We start from the raw sequence: 23,463 nt of genomic DNA on the forward strand, positions 1-23,463 counted from the left end.
CATACTGCAGTGTTGTGAAACTTTCCTATTCTTTGATTTTCGTTGAAATTTTGGTGACGTAAGACGAAAGGCTTTTTTTATTATCTGGACTTGTGGGAAGTATATAGAATAATCAAGAGTGTAGATAATCAGATATGTAAATATCAATGAGCTTAAAATAACACTGAATACATATCATCACAAACTCTCAAATCATTGTGCATCACTGCCACAATTTTACAAAGTATTTACAAAAACATATTACGACAGCGATGTTATACCATCTAAAATGCTGTTGTAAATCAGTTTGTTTCAAATAGCCAGTGTGTGTGCACATTACTAATTCTATCATTCTTTGAAGCTGTATTAATGTAATAGCAGTAGCATTAAGAATTTCTCAGGACATCTGCTTTGTTTGGTGGGAGAAAGTAGTGACTGATCTCAAATGTGACCAATTAATATTCATGAAAACATGGGACCAGAAAAGCAAGTTCGAAAGATCATCATTATCATTCAGTAGAAAAATTCAGGAGAAAATATCATATCTAAATTTGCAAAAAAAAAACCTCTCTATCTCTAAATTAGATGTTTTACCCTTCAACTCTCTAAAGTGAGTAATTAAAATTTAACTTCTCCCCATAGTATCTGATCAATTCCTCCAGAAAACAGGTACATGTAATGAGAATGCTCAAAGTTATCTTGAAGAAGTTGTTGTCTTGATCTAATACTGAATTCTCAGATAAATATATCAGTATCTGGGCAACTGCCCACCTACCCTCCCCCAACCCAACATTAACCTTAAGTTGTTATCAATTGACTGTTGTTGAGTTAGGGGAGGGGTAGGTGGGCAGTTGCCCGGATACTGATATTGATTTGAATTCTCTTAGCTAATTAATAAGGAAATGTGTTGCGGCCAGAGAGGAGAATTAACAATTAGATCTTGGCAGTTACATGCAAATGGTTGAGGAACTCATGATTCATGTTCAATTGTAATTTTTCTTCTGCAGTTGTTGAGGGGCGAAACCTTTCAGTTATGGACCCCACAGGAAAGTCTGATCCATATTGTATAGTGATTGTTGGCAACCAGGAGAAGCGTACGGCAGTGCAGTATAACACCATTGCTCCAGTATGGCATGAAACATTACAGTTTGAAGTCAGTGGTGTACCTCAGCTCATGCAGAATGAATCAAGTGAGACCATCCTTTGAAGTGTATAGTTGTTTATCACTATTACTGTTATTACTGAACATTGTAAAGGAGATGCACAGAGGAAGGTGTTGGTGTTGTGTTGTTTTGCCAGGCATGATCTGTGTAACCCTTTATGCCCTAACATCAGTATGCATATTATCCTTACTGTTCGCTATACATATCCCTGGTAATAACAAGAAGAATTTGTTTAGCAATCAAAGATTCTTAGATTGGTGATCATTTCCTTTATTCTTATGATTGTAATGAATGATTCAGTAGTATTACTTTCAGGAGAAGTAAATGTTAGTCATTCTGAGGGTATATAGGGTTAAGCACTCACTGTGATGGGCTGTATAAACCATTTTGTCTTCTACAAGCTGTGAAATGAAAATGGATAGGCCATTGTCAGCTGAATTAGCGACATGTAGTATATTCTTTACAAGCTGGATAATGAAAATAGATGGGCTTTACCTAAAATCTCTTTGTATTGACTTTTTTTGAAAATTGTGATTTTCTTTTAGTTGAGAATGCCATGAACTGCTGCCTTCAACACTATATCCAGATTGATGTGTGGGACCATGATACTCTCAATCGTGATGACTTCATGGGTAAGATTCAAATCCCAGTCTCTCTTCTGTCAGAAGAAACAACAGCTTGCTGGTTCCCCCTGGGAAGAGGTTCAGCCAAAGAAAATATTCGTGGTGATATATTTTTGGAACTGACCTTGAAGGCATCTCAGGTATTGGCTGATATTAAGTTGCACACAGTTATTGTTAGTAGTGCAGTCAAACCTGTTACAAGCGGTTACCCACAGGGATCTCATTAGTAATTCTCCTTACTGTCTGTGATACAATTCTTATCATGTTAGTTTTGAGAATTTGGTATTGGATCAACTTATAATCCCCTAATTGATATTTTTTCTTTATTCTCATCACTTGTCTGTTTGATATTGTGTTGATATTGTAAGGAGAAATTCTGTCTTGGTCACTCGTGGGAGTTAAAAGGTTAATAAAGGTTGACTGCTTAGTACAGGTTCTACAGAACAGGAGTATTACAACAAAGTGATAAGGAAAAAAATTTGCATGCCATAATTGACCACTCCAGATACAAAAACTCGCTATGCAACCAACATTGATTTCAGGAGAGAAACATGGATTAAATTTTACTTGAAAGATTATTCCAAGTTTTATTTGAGTGTTTCTGCTTAAGTGACCTTTCAACTCAGGTAGAGGACAAAACAAACAGGCTGTTGGGACTCAGTTAAGGGTGACCACTACTGCAAAATAGAGGTTACCACTTAATAGAGGTGAAAATTACAGTGATTAAGGGGAAACAATTTGGAACTTTGATAACTGACAGCCTAATACAGGGTGACCACTTAATATGGTGCTACTTAACCCTTTAACTCCCATAAGTGACCAAGTGATGAGAATAAAGAAAAATATCAATTTGGGGATAATTAGTTGATCTGATACTAAATTCTCTGAACTAACATTATAAGAATTGTATGGTTGACAGTAAGGAGAAGTATAAATTTGATCTGGGATTTAAAGAGTTAATACAAGTTCAACTTAAGTAACAACCTCCTCTAAACCTCTGACCCCTGAAGTGATGTGATGGGTTCACTTTTATTTATTTATTTTTTTAATTTATTCTACTTTTTAATAAATGAATTTTCTTTTTATTGTGAGTTTACTGATATATTTAAAACATTATTTGATTCTGTTTCTAAAGCCAGTACCAAGGTGGTGTATGGACTATGAGCTGTATTCACTTTGCAAAAGGAAACCTGGATTTGAGATTCCTGTTGCATTTGGAGATTCTGTGGTTGATTTTCCAGGTACATGTACTGTACAATGAAATCTTGTTGTGGAACATGTGTGTTTGACTGTTTCAATAGTTATCAGCTGACAGAGTATTTTTAGGCCCTATCCATATAATTGTATTTAAAGTGCTCTTTTTTGTTGCAAATTAAACACAGTAAGATTATTTTCATCCTCATTAAAATTTTCATTTTGTTTTCACCTAACCTCACATTGAAAATGAAAAGCTAATCAAGATGAATAACAGTTACAAGCTTTAGGGCACAAAAGTGGGTGTGACAAAATACTGTTGGAACTATGCTGGCATAAATTTTCAGGCTCTATATAAGCAGTGAAAAATTACACACAAGCACTTGAACTAATCAGAATGAGGGTGCTATTAATAATCTAACAGCAATACTGTATGTGCTTTTGGTTTGTTAGTTATTCAGATTTTTTGTAACTTTTGTAACTTGTAACTCTGCATTAAAATAAGATTTTTTTTAACCTAAACTCTTTGTTACAGTAGGAGGCAAACCAGTTTACTGTTTTCAGGGCAAAGCCAATAAATTTCACAGAGGAAAAGAGAAAATAAATTCCATGAGTAGCAGGGTAGCAGGCATTATGACACAACCCCCTGATTAGAATTCCAGCATTTAAGCAAAAAGGCCATGCTGCCATCTACATGGTTAATATTTTGTAGTAGTCATTTTGCATCTGACATGTTGGCAGGCGATGCAGAAAGAGTGGAGATGGTTATTGATGATGTGGTTGTTGAAGTCAGTAAACACAGAGGTATTGGGCGAATGTACCTTACAAACTTCAGGTGGGCATTATTTGCAGTGTTTTGTATTCATGTAAAATGAGTAGACATTTACTGTATTTTTCTAATAACAGCTGTCCTGCATAAATTTACATGCTGGCTTCTAAATTTATTTGTTTTTCATTTGCTTTGCAGACTTGTGATTCTCTGTCACTTGTCTGGTTTGACTGCAGCTGGGTATACTTATGTGAGTATCTATCATGTTGCTGGAAAATCTTGTGAGGGTTAATTTTGCATAGAAGTGTTTTTTTCCTCATCTGGAATAAACTCTGACTGATATTTCTGTTGGGAACTAGTGATAATTGGCAATTGTTTTTGTTCTAGCAGCAGAGTATTACTGGCAGTGAGGCAGTAAAGGTTATATCTTTAAATTTGGTCACCACTCTATCATTGAACATGTGGGAATTAGGTTTTGTGATTCAGAAAATTTATTTAAATGTAAGGTCAGGTTTCTTCTTATAATTAAAAAGTAGTTGGTTTTTTTTCTGTCAAAAGTTTATTGGCTCAGTCTGTAAAAGTGGTAGTTTGCCATTTTTTGCAGTGTTCTGTACTGCAGGATCTTTTATTTTTCCTGCATGAGCCTAATAATGCATATCAAGAACAATCCCCAGAATTTGCAAACAGTCAATTTTCCCAAAATTTTCATGGTACACAGAAGTGTCAATAACTCATGGAAATGTGTTCTTGGAGATTAAATTTTTGATAGGATGATAGAAAGGATAGTAAGGCTGCAATATTTATTTTAGACCTCAATTAAAATTGAAATGATTTCTAACAAAGCTTTTGTAACCCTTTGATGGCTCTGAAATGATTTCTAACAAAGCTTTTGTAACCCTTTGATGGCTCTGTTGTCTGAAACCTTTTACTTGTCTACAAGAAGAATTAGTGTTGCTTATGATGTAACAAAACATGCAAGAACATTTTGTTCTTTTATGCAACTCAACTGATGTTGGTGAAGATACTGATTAATTCATATTGTGTGTTTCCAGAAAATATCCATACCCCCACCACGGAGGGAATTTCATGTAGGACCCCCCCACCCCTTCGGATTTTCCATTTTGGGGTAGCAGTGGTAGCCCCCCCACCCCTCTGGAATTTCCAAAGAATTTTCTACCACCCCCTATACCCCCTGGAAATATATTTTTTTCTCGTAGCAAACAACAAACAAGAGGGACGTGTGATTTTGTCGCGTGTATATTCGAGAGATGGCGTACACGCGCAAGGTAAACGTCGCTAACTAGCTTAAACTTAATGTTTGCTTTATTTTTAAATACAATACTTATCCTTAAACATTTAACACAGTATTCTCAGTACACGAAAGGAGAAAAAAACTGTACAAGTCGCAACAAAACACTTTTGAACTGTTAAGTTTGTACAATGTACTGAGAAAATTGCGTGCACTTGAAATGGAAACGTTCGAAATCACATTGAGCAACGTAAATTTGTACAAAATTGTGTCATAAATAAGAGAGCAAAAGAGAAAACCGAGTCAGCAGTAAGTTATTTTGAACTCATCTTTCCAAATTCCAGCCTCTAATGTAAAATTTCTCCACACAAGCATTGATTCTTGTTAACAGCGGGTCGATAATTTCGTCCGATTGTGCATAAACAAACCTTGGCTAGTTACCAGTCCCACGCGCATATATACAAAGCCCTGGATCCTAATGTTTCTCAATGTTACTATCAACTGTTTTCTACTACGGTACGACTGTACTTATCATTCATTGTAACATCGCAAGCAAGTAAGCCATAAAGAAATCGTCAAGTCTCCTACACATTATGATGTAACGGAATTAAGCTCAGTGCAGATCAAAATTAATAGATGGCTGGAGTCAATAAGGGGTAGTGAATGGTAAATTTATGCGAAACTTTGCGAGACGGCGGGACCAGCGTTTTTTTTTTTTTTTTTTGCGAGACCGAGACAGTTATTTGTAAATTTTACGAACGCGAAACGTGTTATGACCGAGGAAAATCCCTAGGTAACCACTCCTGTTGGTTGTAATCTTTGGAGACTGGTAACGAGTAATGGCGGCTCCGTTCGAAAAACAAAGTGATTCTCTTCTTTATTTGATGTTATTTATGTTCCAAAGCGCTACAAGGATAAAAGAAAACTTTCTTTTGCTGCAGAACTGTTAGAAGCATCGTAATTTAACAACTTAAACTTCAGAACGTCCCACTAAAGTAGGTAAAAGGCGCCAATTGACATACGAAGAAAGTCGATCGACTTCCTACCCTCTGGACGAAAATTTCGCCTCTTACCCCCCATCCCCTCTGGAATTTCCTGGGACTTTGACCCCCCCACCCCTCTGGAATTTCCAATTCCCTCCGTGGTGGGGGTATGGATATTTTCTGGAAACACACATTTTATTTTTTCTTTCATTTGGTCTCATGTTACAGGACATGTCTTTGACAGTTGCACTAAATAACATCCAGTCAGTTGACAGAGGGGAAGATGAAAAAGTAAGTTTCCTTAAGTTGAATTTATCATAAACATTTTCATCTATTTTCTTTTAACTACATTGGAGGAAGGAGTGCAGAAAGACCCTAGAATTAATTTGTAAATAACATTCATTCTGATGTCATATTGATTTTTCTGTGTGATGTGAAGCTTCTCAAAGCAAAATTTTGATAAGATACTCTGTGGGCTGCCTAAAACTGTACTGAGGTTGCTGCTGAATTTCACTACCTAATGGCCTCATTATTTCCACAAGAGCAGGCATTGGTCCTATCCCTCCTTTCAGAAATCACCTTACAGTGTCAAGTGGATATGCCTTTACTGTAAAACTAGCTTTGTTTTCCCTATAGATCACTATGGAGTACACTCTGTATGAGATGTGCACTTTACTTCAGAACACACCCACAAGTAACTGTAAGACTTATTATGAAATGAAAAAAGTGCATGTAAATAAAACCAAGAAAGGAAATTAGTTTGAGAATTGAGATCTATATATGTCAACAAAACCTGTAATCAAGAAAATGCCTCTATTTGTTGTTAGATCCCGCACTCTGTTTTCAACCTTTGATTATTAATAAGTTATTTGGCTCAACGCTTCTGAGGTTGATGGATAAGTTATCAGCACCTCCAATGCTTAAACGCATAACTTATCCTTTCTGTCTTTCATGAAGGTTGTTTCAAGGACTGTTAGAGGCAATGCTGGTTTCTCTGATGTGAAGACTTTGACTATAAGATGTTGGGATTTCCGCACAATCCGGCTAATCTTCATGAGAAAACCTCAATACTTGCACAGCTTTTATATGCCTCCGGATCCAGGAAGTATGCAGTCCAGTCCAGATTCTATTCTTGCTTCACTACAACCCAGCAATGCAGAATGTGTCAAAGACTCAAGCCTGCCGTCAACAGGTTCGGAGGGAGAAGGCACTGATGGTGAGACGACCGGTGTTATGGAAATGGCTTTCCTTGATTCTCCAAAATAATTTTCCATTCTGGAAATATCCCGCGAAGTAAAACGCCGCAAAATATACCACCTTCAGTCTATGACAAAGGAATGTGTCCCACAATGGTTACTGTTCAAAACATGCAAACGACAGACTGATTCGTTTCTGATCCCTACTGAGAATTCAGATATTCTTTATCTCACGTTCGTGTTTTGAGATTTTTAACATCTTTCTTTGAGCAGTTTTCAATTTTGAGCAGCGGAAGTAACGCAGGATTGCATTGGTTTTGCATTGGTTTGGAAAATGTGTGCTACTCTTTCTACCAATCAAATACATAATTAAAACCAGGCGCGTTTGGTCACTCGCGTTTTCCCGCCCTTTTTTTTTATTTATTTATTTTGAGTTTTCATTGGCTCCTTTTGTTATCCTCCTTTCTTCTGATTGGCTGTTTCTAAAGAAATTGTTCACCTTAACGCTGATTATACATTATGTACAACAGGGAAACAACCTTCAAACCAATCTCAACCAACAGACCTTCTCGCGGCAAATGAGTCTGCGGGAAACCTCACACGACCCAGCAGTTGCAGCAGTTTCCGGATCCTGTCACGCAGTAGCAGTAGTAGCAGCAGTGTGGCGGGTGTCAGCTCACACGGGTCTGATGGTCCACAGCTTGTTCCTCAAGGTACCTCAGGGGTGTTGGGTCCAGGATTATTAGCAGCGGCTCTCAGCGGTGTTGGATCAATGAGTAATGCATCGGAGAGATTAAAGACTGAGTTGATACCGGCCTCCACGTGAGTGCAAATAGAATAACTTGGTATACAAATAGTTCCAAAACGAACCTTGTTGAGGCTGAAAACGGTTTCTCCGTGATCATGTTCTTTCACGGTTTTCCCCTTCGGGAAAAACTTCGTACGCGCGCTAGTTTCTCTAAACTCCTAGCAAACTACACATCAGAAGAAAGCTTAATAAATGCAGTTTATGATAAAAATATAATTCAAGTGAGTTTTAACATCATTGTCTGCATAAAGAGCAAGTTTCAAATGAGTGTCAAAAGTATTCCGAGGCTGTGCTTTTACTCTACTTCGCTCGGTAATTGGTGCACAAGACTCGCGTCATTTTCTCGACCAATTAGATTCAACGCTCGCGTTTTCCCGCGCTACAGGGTAGAGGCCATTTTCGGTATATTAAAATTCCAATTTGGCTACGAGGGGGAATAAAACAAAAGAAATCACATCGAGATAAAGGGATGGATTACTAATTTCTTTTGTCTTGTTCCTCTTAGCCTCGGAGCCATGTTAGAATTTTGATATATCGAAAAAGGCCTATTTGCTTGTTTTTACTCTTGAGTTCTCATTGGTTCCCGGTGATATCTTCCTTCGTTCTGATTGGCTGTGGTGATTGCTTTGGTTTCGGTCTTACGACATTCAATCAAAAAGCACTCTATTGATGATAGCGAACCCCGTTTCAGGTATAGTGTTTCAACAATTTGACAACAATCGTAAGATAAATAGTTTTGTTCTCTATTTTTTTGCAGATTTTTAAATCTTTACATTAGTGTGTTTTATCAAAGACTAGAATACCTGGCCATGAATGCTGTTGATAATCCTCCATCTCTGCACTTTGTTAAGTGAGTAAATTTTCGTCCGTATTATTATAACTGTTACTGTCGTTTTTGAACTCGATTGTGTAATGCAGTCACACAGTTAGAGATTTCAAATACGTTCGGCCGCCCGGTAATTAAAGTCCTTAGGATCAATGTCAGTAGCTGTGTGACCGCGCAGCTTCTCCTCCTCTAACCCAACAGTAGTGTACCAATATCAATCCAGGGTTAATGTTTGGTTAGGGGAGGGGTAGATGCACAACATGCTCAGTTACAGAGTGAAATCAGAACAACTGGTTATTATAATTTAAAGGTCGTTTTCTTCAGATTCGGAGAATTTCCCAGTTGATGGTAGATTGTCTTTTTTGGGGGGGACAAAAAGGGTATTGTGTTACAAACATGAATGTTAACATCACAAAACGAATTCCTTCGTGTTCGATGCCAACCGCAGTCGCAATAAAGAATGAAGAAGCTTAGTCGAAGGGTAAATTGTCTAGTCAGAATCAATGGGAATCCAGTCGTCCAAGGAATGTCGAAAATCTTGCAGATTTCCTCTCTTCTGGGAATTCAATGGAGGAATATCTATAGTTGGCATCGAAACCCACCCCCTCTCCTAACTGTAGTAAACGGTTGGTTGTCAAAGTCCCTAGTTCTTTCCCTTTAAACACTGTAATTTTTACCTCTATTTAACAGTCACCTACATAAAGCGGTTGTAGTCACCCATTACCGAGGGGTTTGTTTTTAGTCTATCTGTTTTGATCGGTCACTTAAAGCGGGACCAGTCAAATGAAAGTTAGAATAATATTTTTCAACTAACTTAATTAACTAGCTGTGGCATAATTTTGGAGGAATTCAAGATAACTTTCTTCTTATCACCCAGAATACTGCCAAGGGACACAGAACTAAGCGGCTGGAGTGTGTATGACTTCCATGAGGAGTTTGCAAGGCAACAGGTTTGTCCACGTGGAGATCCCAAACGGGATCACTCGGGTAGATCTCTTTCTTGACTATGAAAATTGCATCTCGGCTGAATAAACCACCTCGTAACAGTAATGCCTTTACAATGGAGTGAAACAAGCTATCATTAAAAAGTTTGTGATCAGCACCCTGATCTGACATATGTAAAACACTTTCCATCAGTGAAATCTTTTTCTAGTGCACAGTAATTCCGATGTGATGACTCCTTTGTAACAACGAACCATGTTGTGTGCTGAAAATTCATCTGACAAGGGAACACAACGTCGCCTAACCCCTTTTATATGGACTCGTTTTCCCACTCACCATGTCTTGGTATCGGGTTTTGATGTTTGATTTGTGTTGAAATATTTTGATGAGCCCAATCATAGTGAAGTGATGATTCTTAGATGAAAAGATCCTTTAATTTTGCTGTAGGTCTCTGACAAATGGCGTGTCAGTATAATCAACCAAGAGTTTCTCCTTTGCTCATCGTACCCGCCACTGTTTTATGTTCCTGGAGAAATACAGGTGAATAAGGTTACGTCTGCTCTTTTCCTGATAGCATTAAAAACGAAACGTTTTTTTCTCTGTTTTCAAAATATACGGGTCTACTCGTAGCGTATACGATTTGACGTCGTCTGTCCACACGTATTCGAAAACCTTTGTTGGGGTCCGTTCACGCTCTCTTAACGAAATCAACTCTGAGGAGCGTTTTTGGAGGGCTAAGGCGTATAGAAGAAATCTCCGTTTTCAACAATGTTAGTACGTGGGATCTTAATTTTTGCCTGATTGGTTGAAATTCAATTTAAGTGATTAAGGACAGCGTAGTTGTTTAATAGAAGTTAAATAGTCTAAGAAGTTGAGAACATTCTGAACCATGTCCGTAGCTCCGTGTTAGAAATTCGGCGTGGGTTCACCCGGTGATTACTTTTCCTATTCTTTGTCAACAGGATTCTACACTGAAAGAATGTGCTGCATTTCGAAGCAAAGTAAGTAAATGTAGTGCTTCGTTTATCTTCTTGATACAGTCGTTGTCGGGACCACGGACTTGTATAACAATGGAGGCTATTTAGGTTAAGAGATTGTAATTGTATTGTTGTAATATAACGCCGTTGGGCCTCTTGAAATAGGAACTCGTATCTTTGCATTTCGTGTTTCGTTAGTTATATTTCGCCATCCCTCGCCCAACATGTCACTTTTTGGCCGCTTTGATAGCCACACATACATCGTGGAAGGACGAAGGGAAGGGAAAGGATATATCTCCTTCTCTCTTCTTGAAATAGTAGAAAGTGCTCCAGACTTTCGTCTCTACATGTTTGAGTTTTTTTGCTTATTACTAATATTTACTTCAGGCGTGGTTAAAGGAAATTAATCACAAGTTTTGCCGTATTTGTTTTGTAATAGGGCCGTCTTCCAGTCCTGTGTTGGTACAATTTCAAAAAGGGTAATTTTATTATGCGTTGTGCACAGCCGAAGACTGGACCTGCTTTTAAGGTATGTAGACTTATTTGTAGTTAGTGAGAAATCAAAAGTCTCGTTTATTTTTGTAAAGACCTCCATGTTAACGATGATATTGAAGCGACCGAACGGACGCTCCATAAAAATTAGGATTATCGCATGTCTATCGAAACCGAGCGCGTCATTTTCTCAACGGTTATGTTTGACCCAAATTGACCAATAAGGAAGCAGAATTTTATTTTGTCATCTTAAATTCCAATCCCTCGTTCTTTTTGGTCTATAGCCCTTACGTGAGCCAACTTGCCGCTTTTTTATTGGCTATACACTTAAAACGGCTTGCTTGACTTAATTAAGTTGGGCTGTTAAGATGTATTTATTTGTTTTAAGTCGTTTGCCTTTCTATGTCTCTGTGAAATGAATGACAGATAGACAAACAGACGGTTTCTAAAAAAATTGTGATGTATTGGCGAGTAACGTATAGTTAATTAAAGAGTGAAAGTTATAAACTGCCAGACTGACAGACGGACCGACGGATAGACAGACGGACAGACCGACAAATAGGCACACAAGCAGAGAGACACAAAGACCGACTGGTAGGAACACAGGCAGGCAAACAGATTTACAGACCAACAGATAGGAACACAAACAGACAGACAGACAGATAGGGACACAGGCAGATAGACAGCAGAGAGGAACACAGACAGACAGACAGACCGACCTACAGATAGGTACACAGGCAGACAGACAGACAGACAAATAGACAGACTGACAGATAAGCACACAGACAGACAGATAGGCACACAGACAGACAGACCGACAGATAGGCATATAGGCACACAGGCAGACTGACAGACAGATAGACTGACAAATAAGCATACAGACAGACAGTCAGACAGACAGATAAGCACGCAGACAGATAGACAGACCAACAGATAGGTATACAGGCAGACAGACAGACCAACAGATAGGCACACAGGCAGATAGACAGACAGACAGATAAGCACACAGACAGACAGGCAGACAGATAAGCACACAGACGGACAGACTGACAGATAGACACAGGCAGACAGACAGACCAACAGATAGGCACACAGGTAGATAGACAAACTGACAGATAGGCATACAGACAGACAGACCAATAGATAGGCACACAAGCAGACAGAGACTGACAGGTAGACGGACACGGAAAGAAGGGCAGACCGACAGACTGACGCGGACATTTAGACGCATAGCTCATTTCCTCAATTTTATGTTGCCTTCTTTCAGAACTCAATTGATGATGAACTTGTCATTAGCACTGCTAGGAAGTGTAACAAATTTACAGATAAGCTGGTAATCTTTGATGCAAGGTCCATGTTTGCAGCTGGTGGTAACATGTTGAAAGTAAGTTAGAATTTGAACGCCTGTCAGCTGGTGACGCGTCAGCTTTAAAGCCATTCGGCTTAAATATTATGCTCCGCTGTGATGTGAGCATTTTGATAATGTATTGCTTCACCGATCCGCTGTCCTATCGCTCTCTTGTTGTTGTGTTTCTTGATTATAGTCATCCCTGCCTCCAAGATTTTACTTTTACTGTCTCCATTGTTGCGGTTGAACTCACTCACTCAATTTTCATTATCTCGTGTGGGACTTATGCTAAGATCAATCTCCTCATCAATTATTCTACATGGGCGCGCCGAAAATGAGATCAGATAGCAAACGTCATTGCCACATGTAAATAAATGCTGTTGCGCACTTAGCAAATTAAAACTTCTTAATTTTCCGTTAAATACGTTGAAATATTTTTTATACCGAAGTTAGTGGCTTTTTTTGGCGTATGAGGGAGTCGCATTTCTTATTAGTTCTGTGATTTCTGAAGCTGCCAGTGCTTCATGGCTTACTCACAGAAATGTTTTTCTCACTTCGCTGACGAATTCATTGACCTTTTTAGTCGGAGCCTGGTTATGAGCTTGGAGCTAGTTTACAGGCATGATCGATTCTCCATGCGTGGTTGATTTGAACAACTATCACAAATCACGTACTTAAACTACTAGGATGTTGTTAGGTAACATTATTATACACGTAATATGTCCTTGTTTCAGGGAAAGGGAACAGAGGACACAGTAAACCGATACCAGGGCTGTCAATTGTTGTTTCTTGATATTCCTAATATTCATGCTGTGAGAGACAGTTTGTACAGACTGCAAGGTGTCTGTGAGTCTTCGGCACAAAAGAAATGGCTGTCTCATTTGGAATCCACACAGTGGTTGGCTTACATCACTTGCATACTAAAGGTACTGTCATGTTGACTATTGAACTTAAACAACCTTTTTTTTTTTACCTCTCCCCATCGTCCAAGTACTGATACACTGATGGTATTTGTTTTTCTATTTAGGACTGAAACCCTCTTTTGAGCAATCAAAATCTCAGTAAACCCGCTCCTCTATGACTTACTGACGTGACAATTTTTTTGTTCCATTTTCTCCTAATTGTTTTGATAAAAAGTTAAATTGTCATTAAAAGTTGATGCCTTTTTGGAGAATGAAGAAGATTGTGGCTTAAGTTCTTTCATTTATCACCCCTCTACCCAGTTCAGGAAGTCCCCACCGGTGAAACAAGTTGCCGTTAAACTGATGAAAAAGTCTAGCATCGTAGAGAATTGTTAGTACAAATGGTAAACAAAAACCGAAATTGCTGGAAACAATTGCAAGCAATAGTGCTGTTTGAATTTCACGGTAGGCGCCAAATTTGATCGCTTGAAGTCACACAGTTTACAACTATAAAAAAATAAGCTCCTTTGTTTGCAGGAATTTCTCGGGGATCGTACAGATAATACTGGTTTTACGATCAAACATGACGGCGCGCAGAAACTTCCAGTTCTAAAAAGTGGTTCTTCATTTTGATTTTTCCCACACTCAATATATAATTCCCATTTGCGCTAGGAAATTTTAACTTTAAAGATTATTTTCGTCAGTTTAACGACACTTGGTTCCATCAGTAGGGGTCTTTCCGATGTCATGTTTAGAGGTGTTTTTTATTGTGATTTCATTTTTTCCGCTGTAAATTGTTTGTTTATTGTGTCTATTTGTTTGCTCTAGGGTGCCGTGACAATAGCACGGTTTGTTGATAAGGGAGCCGCTGCCCTGGTGCACTGCAGTGACGGGTGGGATCGAACGTCACAGCTGACGTCACTAGCTCAGCTCCTTCTGGATCCGTTCTACAGAACATTAACAGGATTCCAGGTACACGTGTCATACTCTCGCACTTTATTTTAAAACCTAAATTTTAGAAGAGTGGTTTTTTTTTAATCGCAAAGAAAATGATCAAATGTTTCTTGGAGTATACTTCTCCTCTTACAGAGTTCAAAATATCTTTGAATGTCTCCAATTCAAGGTTCTTATAGAAAAAGAGTGGATATCTTTTGGTCATCGGTTCCGTGATCGGCTTGGTCATCCATCATGTCCTAGTCAGCGGTCGCCCGTGTTTTTACAGTTCTTGGATTGTGTATGGCAGGTCAGTTGATTAAATTGATGCGAAATTTTTGTTTGTCTGTTAATGTATTTCTGATACTCCTCTTAAATGTTTCCCTCCTTTTTTCTGGTAAAAAAATGCCTTTTAAGCTTTCTTAACCTTACTACTTGCCCTTAAATTTTGTGGAACCCATTTTCTGTTTTTTATGCGATTAAGTGGATCATATGTCTTTGTTTGATTGTTATTGTTTTCTTTCTACCTGGTTTGTCACATGATTATGGGCTAGTTTAGGAACTAACCTCACAAACCCTCCCTCGTCGCTGATGTTACTTAGGCTTGTTTTGTGCCTTTCAGATTGTGCAACAATTTCCTAGTGCTTTCGAATTTACTCCGCTGTATTTAGTTAAAATAGCGGACCAGGTTAATTCACAATGGTAAGTAGTTGTTATTTGTTTGTCACGGGGGATGTTTTCTTCCTCGACCCCATTTACCGTTTTTTCCCTTCCCTCTCCTCCTTTTCCACCCTTTCTCCCTCTCCTTCCTCTCTACAATTCTTTCCCTGTAGACTTCCCCCTGCCCAACATTCTCTCCTTCACTAAACGTTTTTTCTTTCTTCCTTACCAATTTCGTGTATCCTGATTTAACTGTTCTTCTTTTGAAGGTTTGGAAATTTTCTTTGTAATAACATGAATGACCGAAAAAAGCTTCTGGTTTCAACCTTAACCTTATCACTATGGGCTCACTTAAGAGCAGATGAAGACGCCTTCCGAAATCCAACTTACAGAAAATATAACGAGGTAAGACTAGAATGCACGATTTTTTCCACCGGAACAGTTTTCAATGATAACATCCCTAAAACGTTTCTACAATGGTTTTACAATCCAAGGAAATTCCCATTTCCCCACGTACTATTCACCGCTTTTGAAGTTTGTTTCTTGGTTTGTTCCTTCCTTAGTATGTTCCTTAGATAAAGGGGGATGGGGGGGTAAGTTTCTAAAGAAACTATGGTACTGCGTCGGTGGGAGAGTATAACAAGGTAATTTAGAATTATTAAATGTGGTGATAACGTTAGTTCGCACCGTAGAGAGTTTCAAAGCTGACGTTTCGAGCGTTAGCCCTTCGTCCGAGAGAATAGCGAAGGGCTAACGCTCGAAACGTCAGCCTTGAAACTCTTTACGGTGGCCAATTTATGTTATCAACTCAGTTGATAATACCAAATTACCCTAAGTAAGTTCCTTAGTATGTTATTTCCTTCATTCAAACACCACACGCTCTCGGAGGAATTGAGGCATTTTCACTTTCAAAATTCTTTACAGTGTTTTAAAGACTTATAACTCTCTAACAAAAATACCTTTTGGAAGTAAAACCCTTGACCTTCTTAAAAATGGTAAGAGAGCACTCCTAATGTGGGTCAACGAAAAACATGACGAGTCATGTTACGGATACTGATTGGAATACCGTTGAACTTACCCACTCTTAACCCGAAGGATGTTTTCGAGCCATGTCCCGCTCTTATTTACTGAGGTAGTAGAAAAGGAGGCATTAGTCTGACAGTCTCCCTTGTCGCAGTTGTTCTTCTTCTTCGTCGTTGTTGTCTTCTCCTTTTTTTCGTATTGTGACTGGGCCACTTTCATATTTCCTTTCCTTTCCTTTTGCAGACATTATTTCCCGTGTCCAACCCAAGAAGACTTCAGCTGTGGGTAGACTACTTCTTAAGATTCGACGAGACGGCTTGGTCCACACAGGATCCGGCCATCCAGGATGACGAGGGAGACGCGGAGGTAAGGGCGCACCTCGGGGTGGGGGGAGGGGCGGTTGCGTTCTACTTGCTGGGCTAGTCAGAGGGAGCAAGCATCTATGGAGTTAAGAATCAGATAGTTTGGAAGAAATAAACTTTCCGCCCATTGTACAGTCGTATGCCTGACGCTGTCGAAGACAAGAGCAGTCAGGCCACACTCAAGTGGAAATAAGGATTAAAAAACAAGAGAGGTTGATCAGAATTTATCGTCTTTATTACGTTTGATGATTTCAGCCTGTGGTTACCAAGCCACTGGACTCAGTTATATGGGTCCCGGATGAGCGAGCGCGGGAATGTGCCGACTGTAAGCAGAGATTCACTCAGTTCAGAAGAAAGGTATTTAAGTTCGCTCACCAATTCTCTTAACTTATGCACCCGCTCTTCTTTAAAATCCTACGAATAGAACTTGAAAACTCAAACTTTCAGACTTCAGTGGCTGCTGTATTTGAAACAAATGCTGCAACTTTGAAGGAATGAAATGGTAAACACGAAACCTCTTTAAAAAGCTGTGAACCTACCCCAAGAATATGCATTAAACTTAAGGTTACAATGAATAACCCTTTAGGCCTCTGTCTCCTTTTACAATGTCTTCCTCGATTCCTCAATTCATCTGGGAGCGAATTGTTACTCCTTTAACATTTTTTGTTGCAATCGCTGCATTATGATGACTTTCATTACTAACTTGTGTTCTTGTTAAAATTTCTTTGTAATCATTTACATTTATTTTTCTTCCTCTTTCCCTTTGTGACACCCGCTGGACAGCATCATTGCAGGTGAGCAGTTCGTTACCCTTTGAGAGCTATCTCTTTATCCTTTCTCAAGGACTAAACAAACTTGTGTCCTAACGTAATGTGATAACTGAATTATAATTAACAATTAGTTGGCCGAGTCTCGAGTTCTATCAAGAGCTGGCTTGTCCCGAAGAGGCAGTCATCAGAGTAGTTGTATTCAAGCGTGCGCCATGTTTTTGGTAAAACGTTAATAGTACCCTACTGAAGAGCGTATTTACATTACCCTAACCAAAGAAATTACAAGGACCACTCAGAACAATTTTTAATATTGCGATGAGCTAATAAGAAGTGAAATGAAAGTAAAAACAGGCAGACTCTCTGAAGCGGTGGGAAACTCGAAGAAATAAGTCGCAATTGGTTTAATTTGTTGTGAGGGTAACGCGATTTTTAGAGACCACACAAATCACAGATCGCATTGAAGCAAAGTCAGTGTAATCCTGGTTTTCCTTCGACGCTCAATTGAAAATTGCTGTTTTTGAGCAGTTTACCTTCAATGAGCTTTAGACGTAGAATCTCTCCCATCTCCCTTTACCGTAATAAGGCTGAGAAACTTCAAGAAAGTTTTTACAGGGCTATCCAATAAGTCATAATTATGCGTACTTTTTCTCTGTAGAGCATGTGGTCAAGTATTCTGCAGTGAATGTACAAAACAGAGAATTCGCCTACCTCAGTTTGGTTACATGAATCCTGAAAGAGTATGCGAGAACTGCTTTCATCAAAACAACATTAGACAAGTTGACGAAGAGGTTAGTTGGCATTTTGTCGTCGTTGTTGTTTTCGTTTTACCTTCTATGCATGAATATGAAGGATACCCTCACCGTGAATTGAGGTTTGATTAACGGCAACTTTCATGAGGCTTACTTGACGTTCGTTTAGTTTTTCTTTGTATGTCGGTTTGTCTGTCCACGTGTATGACTGCTTAGTTTTTTTTTTTTTTTTTTTTTTGGACACACGAGATATGACGTCCTCTGACACGACATTACTTTACCAGCTGTTTATCAAACGAAGCGATGGTTATTAAGGAAACACAACCTGAGCCGAAATCGTTAGAAATTGTGGTACTGTTGTCTTGTAGTAAATGTGAAATGTTAATGTCGATTTTAAATGCAAACTTTGGGGCTTTAAGAGACGTTGAAATTGCTTCGTGGAGCACGTTTATGACCGTTTAATGTCTTCAAGAATTCTTGAACCTTTTCTGTAAAGTTTCATTAAGTTAACTAGAAGGCCATTTAACAAACGTTTCAAGAAGTAACTCAATTTTGTTGATGTTCAAACGAAAAAGTAAGCGGCGCATATAGTTACAGCGGAGCGAAAAAAGCGGGAGGCTTGGGTTGGGTCGCGTAAAAGAGGGAGGTTTGGATCCTAATAGTTGAGTCATTCTGCGGGCTGTAATATGCATCGCCAACCGAAAGCATCGAATATTTTAAAAAAAGGACTCCTAAAAGGGAAACAGAACAACAGGTAGCGGCAAGAACTTGAATTGGTACTCAATGAAATGATCGCAAGTTTAAGAAACTAAAAATCATATTGTGATATTCTGTACAGGATGAGGATGAATTTGAGGTGATCACTCTTCCAAATTTCCCAAGGTGAAGTTTCCTGGTAAAGTACGAAGAAATTTGTGGAAACTTAGATCTGCGCAAAACTCTGAGATAGTTCATCTGATAAAGGACATGACCTACAAAATGGAGATAGCAGTCAACTTTCACGAAATAGAATTGTGATCGCAAAATGTCAGCTCATGGCCTGGATTTGCAAGGAGCCTTTCTATGGGGAACCTATTGCTAACAACATACACGAAGTATTTAACATGCCTAACAAGAAAATATTATTTAACATGGTATATTTCAACCATGTAAATTTAGAAGAAAGATTCCATGTTGCCGTGCGTCTGTATTGTATTGTATCTGTATTTTGCGATATTTAAACAGGCTGGCCTAGTTCAGCTCAGAGCTGGTTTAAACGGAGGCCTGTGTAAACAATGACAAGGCTGGACCACAACACAGGGAGCTATGTTCCCTACTCTTTGAGAGAAATGGGTAGCTTCTTAACGTCCCGTGCTAACCATCACAGAGAAAAGACAGGAGACCGGGGTCTATGACTTAGCGTCCTTATAGACTGGAATGTCTAACCATTTGCCGTTGTCAAAGCAAAGGCAGCACATTCTCCTCGATCATTTTATCAGCCTGAATGTTGGTCTGTTCTGCGGCTTGAACCCTCGACCTCCATCACGCCAGTCCGGCGCTAACTAAGCGAGGTGTCCAGTAATAGATTACAGGTTAAGTCAAAACGTGGTAAGAACAAAAAACTGGCGCGTGAGGCGCAGTGTCACTGATGTTCTTACCACATTTTGACGTCTTCTGTAATCGGTTACTTTACAGACGCACGGCAACATGGAGAATTTTGTTTAATTTGTTTAATATAATAAAGAAGCAGACAATTGTTTATGGTGACGTCATGTATGCGTCTGTCCTCCGAAAGATTATAAGAAAGAACCAATCAAATTGCTAATGTGATTAAGCTTATTGCAGAACTAGCTGTAGAAAATTCTGGGGCAGAGTAACTGCAGTTGCATGCTATGAGAATTTCATTTTTTATCGAATTTATCAAGAATACTTTTTACAAATAACTGAATATTTTATGAATATTTTAATGGACACCCTTTGATGAAGAAAAGGCTTATGTAAGCGAATTTCAGGAAATTTTGTATCCTGTAAAGGGGTTTTCTTTAGTATGGCCGGTAACCAGGTAACATTTCTTGTCAAAGTGATATTTTAAAAAAAGCATCACGAAATTTTGTAACCTGACATAAATAATTGGTAATTACATAATTTCTGTTTCCAAAATAGTCAAATCTCAATCTAGATACGCAATAATTATTTTGCTTTTTGTTCGGAAATAGAATAAGAAGTCACATTAATTTGGGATTATAACAAGAATGTAGAGTTATCAATTTATCATGAAACTGTATGATATTGTAATTTTAAAAGTTTTTTCATTTGTGATAAACTGTAAATTAAATCAAAGCAAGTTCAGGGGAACGAAAATCCGTTTGACGCATCTATAACTCCGCAACCGAGCTTCAAATTTCCAATGTGAATAGGGGACACCATTGCTGTACTGGGGAGGGGAGGGGATGGAACTGAGTGGAAGAGAACGGGGGAGGGGAGGGGAGGGTACAAGGCTGACGGTAAACGTGAAATCAAATAGGGACTTACATCGCACCCTCTCTCTCCCCTCCCCTATAAGTATGTCGAAGGTGTACTGTATGGTGAGGGAGGAAGAAAGTTCGCAAAGTTCGAGTTCTGTGTTTGTGTAAAGTGAAAGTTTATGAAATTATTTTGTGACGAGCATGAGTTCAAATAAAACTGTCAAACTGATTGTTCAAATTTTAACTTTTTACTGACCCATTGCAGAAATACACACAATAAAAGTTTCGTTTTTCAAATGAAGCTTTCGACCCGACCCAAGCTGCAGTACACGAGAGAGGCTCGTTGTGACGAAAATACATACGTTGACTGTTCACTAAATCCTTTGTGTCTTTAGGTCAACACCGCTACTAGATGGAAATAATTCCATATAAAATATGCGATAGCAATACCATTAGGACTTTATCAGGACATGTATTATGCTTGAGAGCCGAGAACACGCGCTAGTATGGGTTTGTTGCGGAATAAGATAAGAATAATAATATTCCAGTCAATTTGGTGAAAAGCATGATGTTTACGCTTTGTCGTACTTCGCCTAGACGGATGATGGGAGTGAAATCTCCAGATTTTTTTCAGGTGCACGTTTTTGCCTCTATTAATGGACTGCTATTTTATGGTTTAAGATTCAGAAAAACGATCATAAACAGATCTATACGCTTCTTAAGTCTTTCTACAGGATAAAAGACACTGAATTAGATTTCAAACGCCTTTAAGATGACTTTATTTCTGTCAGTAAAATCGACTGTTCTTGGCCACTCTGCTCATTGCATGTTTCATTTTCCCTTGCTTTTCTTCGATCGGATAAACACTGTCAAGTGTTTAGAGTTGACGAGTCACGTACGTGCAAAGCAAGGGTTAGAAATTTTAGCCTTTTCGCGTGCGCATAGTTTGCTTGCTTTTTCGCATTGTATAAAAAAAGGGCAAAAGAAACTAAAAGAAGAAACAGGATGTCTAGAAAGAGCTCTTATCTTGTACATTTCCTCTTAGGGTGATCGGAAATGTATCGCATGAAATAGAATTACGCACGCACGATTTATTTTCTCGCATGAACAGTTTTTTAGTGAACAAGTGTCGACCGTATATATTGTGCAAGAAGGGTCCGTATTTTGTTTGGATTGACCGAGAAATGAGTCTGTAATAAGTCTTAGTATCTCACTCTTTATAGAGAAGAGTGTAATTGTAACTGAACGTTTCAGGCCGTTTTGTTAATCAAGGTGTCTAAATCGCCCATCCTGGAACACACACCGTCTGAGAGGTCAGAGCTTGAACCAGACAACCATGCAGTAGTGTGGCGCGTTCCAGGTGAAAAGGCAAATTGCTATTGACAAATATCTCCTCTGTATGGTTCCCTGTCTAGACAATGAATGATGCTGCTGTAATTACTTGACTATTTGTACACGTTCTCAGGAAAAAAAATTAAAAAATCCTCGAATCTTTCTTTAAAATGTCTTGTTGGAGTCATACAAGCATCATTTTTTTCTATGTTGTATTTTTTCAAAATTATTTCTCCAGCGAAGCACTTACACAACCTGAATTTTATGCAGAAAAATACATTCACAACATCGAACATTTCGAAACTGTTTTAATTATCTGTCCTTAAACAAACATGTGGTAGCGCAACCTGAAGTTGAAAAATTTTCACATCAGTTATCGGGTAGAGAAAGAGAGGCTTCCTCAAGTTGATCATCCGAAGGAAAGACGCGAGATGTAATAGTTTGCTTTAGCAAAGAACAAGAGAAACGATCTGGGACGGAGAAGGGGGGTGGGGTTTGAGTAATTTAGGTGTTGGGTAAGCAATGTCCAAAAGAGTTTTTTTTCAGGTTAGGGAACGCAAAACAAAGTGGATTTCATGAATTGTGGTTTACGAAACAGTGAGGAAAACCACTCTAATGCCTGGTCCATTGAACTACTTTTGGATGCAAAACGCAAGTTTGCGCCTCAAGGCTTTTGTCTATCGTACCCCCTATTAATGGAAATTCCTTTCTCTCCGCAACTCTCCGCTGTTTGAAAGTCCAAGATAGTGGCCACAATGGAGTGTTCATAAAACGCCCTCTAAAATGTAATTCAAAATTTGGATTATTGCAAAATAAATTCGAGAATTTGCAGTCTCTTCGGTTTTACCGAAAAAAACAAACACTGTAATGTTTAGATAAAAATATTTCAGCGCACGTACAAATTGGTAAAAGAAAAATAATACGCTGTCAGGTGCAACCGTAAATGCATTATTGACTTAGAATTTCAGATAATGCAGTTGTCCACACCTGTAGGAAAGGAAGAGGCACGTACTTTTGATACAACACGTGCTGGTTTTGTTGGATGTGAGCAGAATTGAAAACAAAGCGTGACGGGTGGCGGAACCGTAGCGTTTTAGAGCAACTTTACTATGTTTATTCCAAAATCTGAAACAAATGTGACCCAGAAACTTATTCCGCGCCTTTTAATACCACATACGTATGTGTATGTGTGGGTGTGTGTGAGGGAGGAGAAAGTGTAGAGATTTCAGTTAACTTTAGCTCAAGTTAGCTGATTATAATTTTGCAAAGTCACTTGCTGTAAAGGAGTCTCTGTGAACAAGATGATCTGTATAAGCAATCAATTAAAAGAAACATAGAGAATCACTATCGACGTCTTCGAAGTAAAAAAATTCTGACTGAGTCGTATGCAAACTTTTACAGATTCACGATAGCATGAAACTGCATTGGTGATAATTCCGGCAAAATGGAACTGTGCGCAGTGTTGACAATAGACTAAGAATAGTCTGATGAAACATAGAAGGGCTATCTTGATACTAGTTAGATTAGCTTTTCAAGACGAAATCTTAACAAGGGCGCCATAGGTCAAACTCTTTTTAATATATTCGTCGAAGGATATAGGATACTGTCCTTTCATTCATTAGTCACAATTCTGAGGTAACTCATTGTGGCATACTTGTTAAATTTGTAAAGCTCTTCCATATCACACAATTTTTAACTGATTTCTACCTGAGACTACCAGAAAACGTGCTATATTATTT

At 38.6% G+C, this 23,463-nt stretch overlaps 1 protein-coding gene across 1 annotated transcript in view; it reads left to right on the plus strand.

The window, feature by feature from the left end:
- LOC131779221 (uncharacterized) overlaps nt 1-20,621 on the plus strand; it is a 22,197-nt gene extending 1,576 nt beyond the window's left edge. The window contains exons 2-25 of the mRNA XM_059095750.2: nt 987-1,169; nt 1,688-1,905; nt 2,901-3,006; nt 3,701-3,794; nt 3,927-3,978; nt 6,189-6,251; nt 6,918-7,176; nt 7,687-7,978; nt 8,722-8,814; nt 9,668-9,740; nt 10,180-10,272; nt 10,695-10,733; nt 11,149-11,238; nt 12,469-12,585; nt 13,284-13,475; nt 14,280-14,423; nt 14,575-14,694; nt 15,007-15,086; nt 15,314-15,449; nt 16,311-16,433; nt 16,685-16,786; nt 17,213-17,223; nt 17,855-17,987; nt 18,787-20,621. Coding sequence (XP_058951733.2) covers nt 987-1,169; nt 1,688-1,905; nt 2,901-3,006; nt 3,701-3,794; nt 3,927-3,978; nt 6,189-6,251; nt 6,918-7,176; nt 7,687-7,978; nt 8,722-8,814; nt 9,668-9,740; nt 10,180-10,272; nt 10,695-10,733; nt 11,149-11,238; nt 12,469-12,585; nt 13,284-13,475; nt 14,280-14,423; nt 14,575-14,694; nt 15,007-15,086; nt 15,314-15,449; nt 16,311-16,433; nt 16,685-16,786; nt 17,213-17,223; nt 17,855-17,987; nt 18,787-18,834 — 2,861 coding nt within the window. The 3' untranslated portion in view covers nt 18,835-20,621. The remainder of the gene's footprint in view (nt 1-986; nt 1,170-1,687; nt 1,906-2,900; nt 3,007-3,700; nt 3,795-3,926; nt 3,979-6,188; nt 6,252-6,917; nt 7,177-7,686; nt 7,979-8,721; nt 8,815-9,667; nt 9,741-10,179; nt 10,273-10,694; nt 10,734-11,148; nt 11,239-12,468; nt 12,586-13,283; nt 13,476-14,279; nt 14,424-14,574; nt 14,695-15,006; nt 15,087-15,313; nt 15,450-16,310; nt 16,434-16,684; nt 16,787-17,212; nt 17,224-17,854; nt 17,988-18,786) is intronic.
- The last annotated feature ends 2,842 nt before the right edge of the window (nt 20,622-23,463 follow it).

This window comes from Pocillopora verrucosa, chromosome 8 (genome assembly GCF_036669915.1).
Source record: "Pocillopora verrucosa isolate sample1 chromosome 8, ASM3666991v2, whole genome shotgun sequence".
NCBI lineage: Eukaryota > Metazoa > Cnidaria > Anthozoa > Scleractinia > Pocilloporidae > Pocillopora > Pocillopora verrucosa.